Source organism: Dermacentor variabilis, chromosome 7, assembly GCF_050947875.1.
Source record: "Dermacentor variabilis isolate Ectoservices chromosome 7, ASM5094787v1, whole genome shotgun sequence".
NCBI lineage: Eukaryota > Metazoa > Arthropoda > Arachnida > Ixodida > Ixodidae > Dermacentor > Dermacentor variabilis.
In genome coordinates this window covers 174,352,376-174,365,159 of record NC_134574.1, presented here as the reverse complement: position 1 = coordinate 174,365,159, position 12,784 = coordinate 174,352,376, and the positions used below count along the sequence as shown (strand labels likewise).

Below are 12,784 nucleotides of genomic sequence, written 5' to 3'. Positions count from 1 at the left end.
CGTGTCTGTTTCCGGACTCACAAGGACGAGCTGTCTAGCTGGGATGCCTTCAAGGACAAGCTCCGCCACCTCTTTGGAAAGCCGACCAGTCGCCAACTGGCTGCAAGAAATGAGCTTGCTATCGGAGGGCATTGTTCCACTCAATCGTACGTATCGTACACACAAGACGTGCTTACTCTTTGTCGGAAAGTCGACGAGAAAATGGCCGAGGTTGACAAAGTAGCCCACGTCCTCATAAGGATCGCGGACGACGCCTTAAACTTGTTGATCTGTAATATCTACAGATACTTGCCAATATGTGTGGCAATGCAACGACAAGTCTAGGCCTTAAGTTCAGCACAGAGGAATAGGAAATTGTGATATTTAATGAAGAGACGAGTAATTACGTGGTGTCAATTCAACAGCAAGTCATGCCGATATTCAAGCAATATAATACCTCGACGCATGCGTAAACGAAGAAAAGATTTGCTCAAACACCCAAGAAGATAACCTGAAAACAAAGGGGAAGCGGAATGCAGCAATAATGGAACTGAGGGCGCTTCTGTACCAAAATAAATATGAGGTGGTGCGCGGAATCTGGAAGGTAGTTACGGTGCCAGCGCATGACGTTCGCAAATGCGATGCTGTGCTTAACATGGCATATCTTGTCTGGATTGGAAGGTAACCAAAAATCGGTAGGCCGGTTGGCTTTGGGAACCCACGGTAAAAGCACAAATGGGCAGTGCAGGGTGACATAAGTTGGGCCACTTTGGAATTCGGAGAGGCCCAGAGCAAGATTGGTTTTGAAGAAAGACTCAGAAGCATGGATCAGAGTAAATGGGCGACTGAAGTGCACAAGTGTCTGTACCTGAAAAGCGCAGATACAGAATGCATGAAGAGGTCGAGAATGTTGACAACCATACAAGGTAATTGAAAACAGACAACCAGAATTCATCAGAAAGAAAGTGAGAGAAACAGAGACAGTGAATTGGATGCAAAGAACGAAACCAAGGAAGACTATGGAGATTTACAAAAAATGGGAAGAAAGAAATTAGAAGGGAAAATATGTACGATAACATGAAGGCCAGTGCCTTGCTATTTGAGGCTTGAGCTAGTTGCCTGCGGACAAGAACGTACCGGAGGAAATATTCACAACAAGATGAGGCATGTGTATGCGGCAGCCAAAAACCGCTCACCCCGTGCCAATGGCATGCGAAGGGATTCGCCCAGTGAGACCCGTAGGTAGCGCACACCTTCCAGAAGCGCTTGGGTTCGAAGTGGACGGAAACATCAACCCGTCAGCACTCGAGATAAGACATATTTGGAGTATTGGAGGAATAAAAGCAGGGAAGGAATTCATACGAGCGGATCTATTACTGGCATACAAGGTAGATAGAGAAGTTTTGAGAAAGAGAGAAAAGATTAAGGAGACGTGTACGTTTCAAAGGGATGTAATAAATCACCACCTGCACCATCATAGAAACGCGAAAGGCGAATCCTGATGCAGTATACGCATCATACAAAACTCGTTTCGGCGGTGGCAATACGTTGAGCTATATTGACTCAATAATAAACGCATTACCGTCGACAGTCATGGTGAGATAGGTTCCGCTGATTTTTTATTCGTTGTTCTTTTCACCTGTACTTTAGCGAGGAGTGTTATCCACGTTACCAAGCCTCTGCGCTGTGATAGCCTCCGTAGAATGTGTTGATGCTGTAACCGTGACCACTGAAAGTAGAAATTATTTTTTTTAATGACAGCAGACTTGTGCGAAATTACGGAATCACAACCCAATTTCCAGCGACGCTATTTCGTTCGAGCAGTTGTAAGAATAACTTCTGTTACGTGTAATTATAGCTGGGGAAAAAAAAATAGCAGCTCAAGGAGGAACGAGGGCGAGACGAGAAGCTGGCCAGACGAGCACAGGACGGGACTCGCGTCTCATTCCTTTTTGAGCTGCTACTTGTTTTTTCTCATCCACGAACAAAGTCGGCCAACAAAGGCGTTTTACTGGGCAACGTAATGATATGGACCGTTCGATTCGCCGGCACCACCTTAACCAGTTGCTGCGCCGTGCCATTCGTTTCAGCTGTGCAGCAATGGCGCGCTCTGAAAAGGTGACGATCTTTCTGCACCCTCCCCACTGTCGATGCCGACTTGGTGCGAGACACGGGCGCCGTTAGTGAAACCCCTCGGGCGCGTGTACAAGCGCGATCATTCAAGTCGGTCGGGTCTGCGGTTCGGAACCTCGCAAACTTACGCACACCGCGCATATATTAGTCGGACACTTCGGCGTTCGTCTCGAGTGTTGCGTGGTTCCTGCATACGCAGCGCTCAAATGGAGCTGCACCCTCATGTCTCGCGCCCCCGCGGTGAACTATATTGGTTCCCAGCGGTGCGGGATAATCCAACTGGTACCCGTTTCCATCACATATACCCGTTGCCCGTGTGTGAGTGACCCAACTTAGTTGAAAGTTTGCGCTTGGTGTGTCGTCTTCTCTCACGTCCGTGTCGTTTTTTGTCGCGCAATATCATTTAAGTAATGGATTACCAACTTGACCGGAATGCTGCTCTCAGTGAGTGGTTCGTTTTGAAACTGCGTGTTGAATGTCGCGCTGCTTGGGGGGGGGGGGGGGGGGGGCGGTTGAAACTCAAACGTATGCGCTCTTGAATGCGTAATTTATTGCACGGGCCGCACCCGGAACAGTTTCAGTTTTGACTACACATAACCCATGCCATGTGTCTTACGTTTGCCAAATATAAACTTTGTGTAACATACAAACAGTTCCAGTGGGACACTGTGAAACATAGCGTAAAGAGTCATGTAAAGCTTTTGAGCACATCCTAAGAAGTTTCACAGCAGAACCGTTAATTCTACTAAGAACGAGAAGAAAGAAAACCGAGGGCCCGGTTTTTATTAGTCGTATCATAAAAGCCCATAAACAGACACCAAGGAAAGCATAGGGGAAATTACATGTACTTATTAATTTAATTAAAGAAATGGTAACTTAATGTAAATAAAAAGAAACAACTGGCCGCAAGCGGGGCACGAACCCACGACTTCGCATTACGCGTCCGATGCTCTGACCACTTGAGCTACCGCACCGCTGTTTTCCGTTTCTTGGCCTCTTGTGATATGAGCAATGAAAATCGGGCCCTCGGTTTCCTTTCTTCTCGTTCATTACATAGCAAGGCCTCGAATCCGCCAGCATTCATGCCTTCAGATAGCATGTGTGGGTTTATTGACCAGTCGTCTTCACCCAAAAAGATCACGTACACGCGGCACCTGCGACAGAAAGGATGTTTCACATCCGCCGCCAAGGTTTGTGAATGGTGGCGCTGGCTTAACACTCCCAGGTTTATTTCTAGTATATAAACATAAATACCCCAGAAAGTAGGCGGGAAAACGGCGCCGGGGTAGCTCGGTTGGTAAGAGCATCAGAAGCGTAATGCGAAGACGTGGGTTCGTGCCCCACCTGCAGCCAGTTTCTTTTTTTTTTTTCAACCACTTTCATTTCCATTAATTTATCATTTCTTTGTTTCAATTGGATACGTGCATGTCATTTCCAATATGCTGCCCTTGGTGTCTTTGTTGGTTTTTTATGATAATGCTACTGAGAAGCGCTCGAAAATGTTATATACCAGTTTAAGTTTTGTGAAAAGAAATAAAGCGCTCCCCAAGTCCACAATTTCAGGAAATGTGGGGATTGCTATAGACAACAAGCAGGTAAATTTTGGAATATCGATGTCAATTAGGAACTAAATTAAAATTATTATACCCTCGTTATATATCATTATGCAACATATAATATTATGTAATATTATGCGCTGGTATATATTACTATAACAGGGCATAATATCCTTGTGTAGCTACTGAAAGCACGATAGACGTTACTGCCTATGCATTGCGAGATGCTACATGTGATATTCTGCAACACGAGTCGCAGTGTGGAGTCGAAGGTCGAAAACAGTCGAGTGTCGTTTAGCAGTTTGGCAACCCTGCGAACAAGTGCTGGCACCTTTCGTAGGCCCACTACGCCCAGAAACCTTTTTTTTTATTGCGATTGAAATTATATGGACACTCCAGGTGCATTGCTGCCGTCGGCGTCGCCGTGGTATTCCGCATAAAGTCTAAGTGCTACAACACCGTCGCTGAACGTCCTACGCTGTATGTGCGTGTGAAAATTTGTGGGGAGAGCCGACGATCGCAGCTCAATGTCGGCCGCGCGAAAGGGACGAGAGCGGGGAGGAAGCGCGCCGTCTTCCGTCGCACGCGAGGCACCCAACGTTGCGAGGCACCGGGGGGAGGAGAGGGAGGAGGCGACGTTCTACTCCTGCTGCAACTCCGCATGTGGCGGCTGAGCGCGGTCGTGCGGCCGTATCTTGAGAGCGACCTGCGTTGGGGGGGCAGCTAGTCTAGCTGCGTCGACGGCTCGTAGCTTTGTGCCTGCTGTGCGCTCTCGCGCTGAGTTTGCGTTGAGGCGATACACGGCACGCAGGTCGCTTCGGTCCCGGCTGCTGCCACGCTTGCTCACGCCAGCGAGTGTCCGCAGTCATTGAGCGTGTGATGTGTTCAGGCTTGCTGTGCGCGCTGACACCATGCTTGTTAAGTTAGTTGGCAAGCGAATGTTTACAAGTTGATAAGGCCGATAAAATTGTTATGCTTGCTTCGTATGGCTGCCTGCCAATTTGCTATCGCAATCGATTTTTCGTTTTTCCAGCGAAACTGCGACTTTTTTAACCTCCGGCTGGCTTGAAAGGCGAGCCGGAGAAAGAAATCTGATGCGGCTCGCTTAGCAGGCCGGAAGTTTTCATGCACAGCGCAACTATTTCTGCGATTTCGTTGCTGAAATTCTTAATTGAGACCTATCTAAACAAGGTGATCGTCAGTAAGGAACCTTTCGGCTTCCCCCAAACACCTCGGTTCGACGCCACAAAAGAGAAACGTGCACATGACCGCAGCACCAAGCGAAAGAGCTGCAGTGAGCCTGGATGTCGTAGTTATCTTTGTTTATTTGGACAGTGTTGCCAGCTCAGGTAGATAATTCTGGAGTTGCCAATGCTAACAAGCCCGTATTGCAGCATTGGCCACCTTTTGGTTGCAAAGAAATTGAAGCCGTGTCGACATGTACTTGCTTTGGATTGGCTTTTGACTCGGACAGCATACGCTACGCGCGAACGGGTGGACTCGGTTTTATAAGTGCATGAGGGTTTTGGTGTTGGTGTTGCATATTTGGAAGGGGTAAGCTGCGCGTAAGACGAGGATACATGAAAGAATAACACAAGTGCATGTGTTGTTGTTCTTTCACGTGTCCTCGTCTTACGTGCTGTTTGCCCCGTCCAATTACAATTAAGACTCCTTAGCGCATGCGCGAGCTTCTTATGGTAAACTTCACTTTATGCTTCACTGGCGTGCGTGACAAACTTGAATGTCAGGAGCGATTATTACGGGAAACGGAGCAGAGACCGCGGGGGTTCAAACTATGCAGAACCACGCATTCTAATGTCATCTATTTTTAGGACTACTTTCACTGTTCCTATGACGCTCAGTGACCGCAGCTTTTCCGGCTACCTCGATGCTTTGACTCAGAAATCAGATGGTCTTAATTTTCTTTTTCAGTGAGGTTTAGCGTGCTGCTCTATCACAGGTCGGACTACACGGAGCGAAAAAGCGGCGTCAAAGCGGGCCGGCCATCTGCGTGCAAAGATGTGACCACCGGCCGCTGAGGCAGGCGGACGTGCTTCATATGGGCTCCCACTATCCACACGTATTAGGTGGTCCCATACATGGCACGTCTCAATCAACGATCTTTCCCGACTCGGCAAGTTTCACTGCACAGATCGAGACTACTCCGGACTGCGTGAGTGGAACCTATGAAGCACCGAATCTCCATGGCGAAGACCGAGGGCCTAACCGCCCCCGCCAAGGGAGCTGGGCCTACACGCTAAGCCTAGGCGCGGTATATAGGATTGCGGGGCTTGACGTCATTGATACCTTGCGCTGCTGAGATCTCCAAGCAACGAAATTCCAGACCCCCTCCTTCCCCGTGCTCCGCTCTCCGCTTTAGAGACGACAGCGATAGTGAGCGGCTCACTAGCTGCACCACCGCACTCACCCAACGTGACAACGCCGCCGGCAAGTGAAGACACGACCCCGGGTTGTCTGTCTCATCCGGAAGACAGCTCGTGGGTTACCATACGGTATCGACGGCGCCCACAGGATTCGACTCTTTCCGAACAAGGTGCTTTCTGCTCGACCAATCCTCGCGCGCAACCGATCCCACGCGAGACGCCACGGAGCGCTGCGCTTTCGCGGCCGCTTCCCATAGATGACTAGAAGGTCCGACCCTAATCCGGTGTCCGCCAAGACAAATGGCCGGGGTATTACCTCGTCGGGGCTATATGCCAAGCCGCCGGAGCGCCACCGACCGAGACGGACCAACACACCCTCTCCGTTCGGGCCAAAATATCGGGATGGTTAGTGCACCCTCTCCATCCGGAACATCCTTGGACCGAAAGATTTCCCTGCCTCAGCGTACACTACCGCGGCCGATAAATCCTGCACGGGCCGGGTCGGGGCATCGCCTGCGGCCACACAATCCTTCAGGCGCTAATGACGGCGAGCAGGAACCCCTTTGCCGGGTCTCGCACTTCATCCGATACTATGGAGCGGAACACCTCGACAGCGCACGCTTTCCCTACGACTGGGCCGTCGAGCCGATCCGTAAACCCGTCTCTATATGAGACCTGTGCCGCTGGCAACCAAACACCGAAACACGTTGGCAAACCAGAGTGTCAATCCTATGGTAGAGACCATCCAATCGTTCTAATGCACGCAGATGACACAGCTTTATTATTCACAGGAGACACACTTTCTGCACTGCAAACGCATTTGGCGTCCGAGTTATTAAAAATTTCCTCGTGGTTCTTAGAAAACAAGCTGATTTTAAATATCAATAAGACAAAATATGTAGTTTTTCGATCGAGGAGAAACAATGTTGACACCAGTTAAATACATATCACGTTAAATAAAAGCCCCATCCAAGAAGTTGATTAGTTTAAATATCTGGGCGTCATATTTGACCAGCATATACATTGGGAAGCACATATTCATAATGTATTCAAGAAGGTCGCATATGGTTGTTACTCCCTAATTAAAGCAAAGCAATATTTCCCTCGCGAAGTACTCAAATCCCTTTATTGTCCGTTTTGCCATAGCCATATTAGTTATTGTTTAGAATCATGGGGCGTGACTTACATGGCCATACTTACAACCTTTGCAAGAACTACAGGAAATGGCCCTGAAAATAATTAGCGCTTCAAATTATACCAGTGATACATTTAATGATGTTTTCCAAACAGTTATCCGTTAACGCACTATGTAATCAGAAGACCTCAATTTCAGTTAATAATATTTTATGCACTAACTTTCCTATTCCTCGAAACGTCTTCATTTCCAACTCGCATTACTAGACACGCTTTAAAAGGTAACCTCAGCTTACCAAAGTGTTACAATGTATACGGCGAAAGGTTAATTGAACTCAGTGGCACAAAAATCTGGAATATTTTACCCCTAGAAGTTAAAACCGCACGTAATTTCAAGCAGTGTAGCAAATTCTTTTTTCTTGATAACCGGAATCTCTTACTTGAATTCATTATGTGCGAGTATTTTCAAAATGCTTCTTGCCTGTATAACTCATGGCGTGTTCCGGAATACTGTGCTGTTAAAATCTGCGCCTGACCTGTTTTTTTTCATTTGTCACTGGACCGCAAACTAGCCTTCCCTGGCTATCGGTCCAGATATCTGTATAACCATGATTATGTGAAGAAAAATAAAGCACTTGCACTTGCACACACACAAAAAAAAAAAAATCACGGACGCCAACTGCCCGTCCCGCGTCAAGCCCCTGCTAAACAAGGACTGGGTGCTCCGCGCAATTCAGCAACCGAACAAGCTGAGAATACCACATCATCAGGTGGGCCCCACCGCCCACCCCTAAGGAGCTCTGGCGGTCCCGATCACGGGCCCGCCAGCGCCACCGGACACGGCAAACCTGAAATCCCCAAGCAAGGTACCCGCCGGGCCTCGGTAGGTAAGTTGGACCGCGGGGCACCCAACAGCTTCTACCTTCACCCAAACGACCACAGGAGCTACATTTCTTATCCTTAACCTATACAGCTCACCGTGGTCCCGCCACAGCGCTTTCAAGTGCCTTCTCACCGAATTCAGCAAACTAGGCTCGCAGCACCTCGTATATGGAGATTTCAAGGCCCTCATGTCACCTAGCACTACCCAAGGGCCATGCTCAAGGGGAACAAGTGTGGGATCCCAACGGCCGTTGCACTGTCCTTGCACATCCCCCGAGTTGCACACAACCTTGCACACAACCAACCCGAGTTGGCAACAGCGTTACGCGTGAGACTTACCCGGACTTTGCTATAGTCAAATGGGTTGGGCAACACAGCCAAGTGGCACACAGTCAACGAACACCTCGGTATCATCGTCTCACGCCAAATTTCGGTAATCCTATTCTCTCCGGCTGCAATATAACAGACGCCTGTTGTCGGAGGACGCTTTCAGGCACTGAAACCAATGTAAGCGCGAATGACGACAGCGTATTTTTACGCAAAAAGTGAAAAACTGGCGTCGCTGTTGGAGACCTTCTGCAACGTCTGCGCGACGCTGGGCCTCTCATTCGCCGTGACCGATGCCACGTAGTCGCTTGCACGCGAAGCAGATAGCAAGACGCACTATACAGGCTGCACATGCACCAAGCTCGTGCGAGAGCACAACGTAGCCTGACGACGCAATGCCAGCCCGCTATAAAATGCTCACAGCTCAGTCATTTGTGAACTCATCTATCAAAGTTTTTTTCAATTGCTTAGTCATTAACAATAGTTAACGGAATGAAGACTCTTCCTGCATTTTCTTTGTTGCTGTTGTCTTAAAAAAACACGCTCCTCGACTCTGGCGACACTGATAGCGAGGCGGCCTTTGTCGCTCCGCGTAGCCAGCGCGCATCGTCTATTTCTGCCGCGCAAAGTTCGCCGTGAAAGTTCGCTCCCTGTAGTCCATCCCTTACGGACACGTCTGCACCCACAGCGTGCTTCGAACAGCGTTGTAGTAAAGTTCACTGCAAATAAGAAATGCATGAATATATACAGCGTCTAGACTGCTCCTACAGTACGAACTTTCTTTTGTCCACAAAGTGAGATTCCGACTCTTTTGGCAGTCCTACCTTTTTCCGGTGCTCTCTTTGGCCGTGCTTTCATAGTAGGGCGGTTTTTCCGCTAGACAGTCCTGCAAGAACCGGCATTCCATGACTCACACTTTATAGATATTAATTCCGAACAGTGTTACGGAGTGGGGCATTCTCATTCCATTCCGTGGAGCTATATAGAGATACCCGTAATTCCACTCCTTTTAACTCCTCGGAATCATAACAGTTGGGACATTATTTCTCACTCCTGAAACATCAGATCATAGATGCGGGTGAGAAAAGTCTAGACACTAAGGCAATACTAGGTCTCGATCTAACTAAGGCCTTTGACACCGTCACGCACAAGGCCATACTACAAAATCTCCAAAAGCTGGATGTAGGACGTAAAACATACGCGTACATATCAAAGACTTCTTGACAGATCGTACCGCAAAGATTTCAATTGGAGAATCCAAATCGGACGCGCTGAAGCTAGGTAATAGGGGTACCCCGCAGGGTTCAGTCCTATCTCCCTTTCTATTCAACGTGGCAATGATCGATCTTCCTGCGAGGCTCGAAAAGATAGAAGGACTCGGACACAGCCTCTACGCGGACGACATCACCCTTTGGGTGGCGGGTAGAAGCGATGGGCATGTGGAAGAGATCCTTCAAACAGCAGTAAACACGGTGCAAGACTACATCAAAGACTAGGGACTGAGATGCTCCTCGCAAAAATCAGAACTTCTGCTCTATAGGCCCACATGCCGGGGCCGAAAAAGCATTAGGGAAAGGCCGGGCATTGTGGTCACAGTAGAAGGCACCACGATACCGATAGTGGAGAGCCTGAGAATACTGGGACTCCGCATATCCGAAAACGGCCATAACGGAGAAACCATTAGACTACTTGACAATAGTGTTCAACAAACAATCAGACTAATAAAGCGGATATCCAACAGGCACTATGGTATGAAAGAGCACAATCTCATCCGATTAACAGAAACATTCGTAATCAGTCGTATTGTATATGTGGTTCCTTACCTCAAGCTCTACGCTGCGGAGAAAGCCAAGATAGACTGCAGTATTAGAAGGGCGTATAAGCAAGCCTTGGGACTTCCGGCAAATACGTCAAACGAGAAATTCTTGGCGCTCGGCGTGCACAACACATTAGACGAACTTATTGAGGCCCAGAGAGTAGCGCAGTATGAAAGGCTTACACAGAGTTTGACGGGGAGACACATCTTAGATGACATCGGAATAACCTACGAAGCACAGCACGGAGTGCGGAGAGACATCCCAAGGAAAATGAGGGAACATCTATCAATACCCCCAATCCCCAGAAACATGCACCCGGAGTTTCGCCAAGATCGAAGAAACGCACGAGCGAGAGCTCTCCACAAGATTCCGTAGTGCCAGGGACGTGGTCTATGTGGACGCGGCGGAGTACGCAAATGGACAGAGTATGTCGATAGTTGCTACGAGTATAGAGGGTCACTGCAGAGTTAGTGGGACTGTAAAAACATGGAAGGCAGAGGTGGCGGAGGAAGCTGCCTTAGCACTGGCAATAGCCTCCACGGAAGCTAACATCGTAGTAAGCGACTGCAAGACAGCCGTCAAGAACTATGCAAAAGGAAGAATCTCGCCGGAAGCACTGAGAATCTTAAACAACTTTTGTGAAGATCGCGACATTCACATTATATGGGCACCCGCACACTCCTCCCTTCCCGGGAACGAAATAGCGCACAGCCTGGCTCGAGAACTGACAGGCCGAGCAAGTGACACGCAACAAATACTGGGAACGGAGAGAGACCGGATGACCAGCTTTAACGAGATCACCAAACACTATAAATTGGGAAGGGCCCATTTCCCCCCGGCACACTCCTCGTTAAATAGACGGCAAGCGACGGCATGGCGCCTCTTACAAACAGATACATATCCGAACCCGGTGGCCTACCACCGCTACTACCCGGACCTTTACACGGATAGATGTATATTCTGTGAAGAAAGGGCGGACCTACAACATATGGTTTGGGCTTGTCCTCGTACACCCATACAGAATAATATAATTAAGACCAGAGAGCAGTGGGAGACCGCGTTGCTCAGCTGTGCACCGGAAGACCAACTCAAGGCAATCCAGCAGGCCGAAGATGCCGCCAGGGCCCAAGGGCTCGAGGCCGTCATTTAGGTAGAGGCCTAGGTCTCAAACCTGCTGTGCACAAATAAAGTTTATTCCTCCTCCTCCTCCTCCTCCTATAGGGGAGGCTGAGCTGATCCATTCCACTTTTCCAATTCCAGTAAATTAGATACTTTCTGTATAATTCTCTACTACATTCCCTTGTGGGCCTAGTAGCGAAAGCATTTTTTGCAGTATTACCAACGTTACAAATATTGTTGCATACTTTTTGTTCGCGTACATAAGTGCTATTATTCTGCCACTTTGATGACTAACATAAAAACACATGAATATGTTTCGCTGAATGATCTTTTTTGTCTCACATTTATGGCACATTCACCACATACTAGAGCACACCTCTTAGAACGCCTGATATTGCGCCTTCTGGATACTCGCCTGTTGGGACAAAAAAAAAAAAAAACAGACATTGCGCGCGTAACAGATCACCGTTGACCCGCGTAGGGCGCAACCATTTGCGATGTCGTTTATGGCCTCCATCTGTGCAAACAGAGCATGCTGTTGCCAAATTCTTATTGACAGCTAAGAGTTCCTGATTTTTGACGCGGAAACGGTATCTTCAGATGTACACCTTGTGTGCAACAAGCCGTTGTTTATAATTACCGCGCTGGATGTAGCCGCCTGTGGGTATACGTGCCCAAAGAGCCGGTACTCAGTGCCGAACCGAAATGCTCCGATTCACTGAAAACGGTTCAGTTCCGGTTCAACGCCGGATTGAAGAACTGATGCGGTCCTCAAAATTCGTTCTAAGTAGTTATGCCTTGCAAACTAACCGACTACAATTCGTAAATTGCAATATGGGCCGTAAAGTAGTTAAGAAGTGAATTTCCGTCAGTTAGTTGAATGTGTGTTTCGATTTATCGAGCAAGCAGTGCCCGCGTACTTGAATAATCCAACTCAACCACTAGAATTACGCCATCTGCCACAGGCGATCTTTAAGTATTCTGCAAAACTTTATGATCACCCGGTGTATCCTACGCTGTTTAAGGAGGCGCGTTTCATTGAAGAGTGCGAGTGCAAGAATTAACAATTACCCTGTATTGGCCGCCAATCTGCACTAGCTTCTGTCTCGTGTTGACACCAGCAGAATGGAATGCCTGAAAGAAAAAAAACAAGGCTAGGTGTGACAGACAAGTAAAAAAATCTAAATAATTATAATACAGATAAATAGAAATAAACTGGATATAACCTTATCCACTCTCGGCAGCTCGGCAGCTCGGCCTTCGACGTAGCAGAAGATGGATATACCCCGTGTCTCGTGGCTTTTGGGGTGAGAGAAGGGGCCGCCATTCTTTCGCTCATTTTGAGCGCTGTTCGAGGTCGTCGAGACTTCTCGTTTACCTAGCCGCGTTTTCACGGTCGTCTGCGTACGCGAGCGAGTTTTCAAGCGTGTCAGATCCTGACATTTTCCGCCAT

The 12,784-nt window shown here is 48.3% G+C and overlaps 1 protein-coding gene across 1 annotated transcript in view; it reads right to left on the bottom strand.

The window, feature by feature from the left end:
• Positions 1-1,582: 1,582 nt before the first annotated feature.
• LOC142588936 (uncharacterized) overlaps positions 1,583-12,784 on the bottom strand; it is a 35,263-nt gene continuing 24,061 nt past the window's right edge. The window contains exons 5-7 of the mRNA XM_075700748.1: positions 12,403-12,465; positions 9,220-9,281; positions 1,583-1,708 (exon numbers count right to left, since the gene is read on the bottom strand). Of these exons, the coding sequence (XP_075556863.1) occupies positions 1,648-1,708; positions 9,220-9,281; positions 12,403-12,465 (186 nt within the window). The 3' untranslated portion in view covers positions 1,583-1,647. The remainder of the gene's footprint in view (positions 1,709-9,219; positions 9,282-12,402; positions 12,466-12,784) is intronic.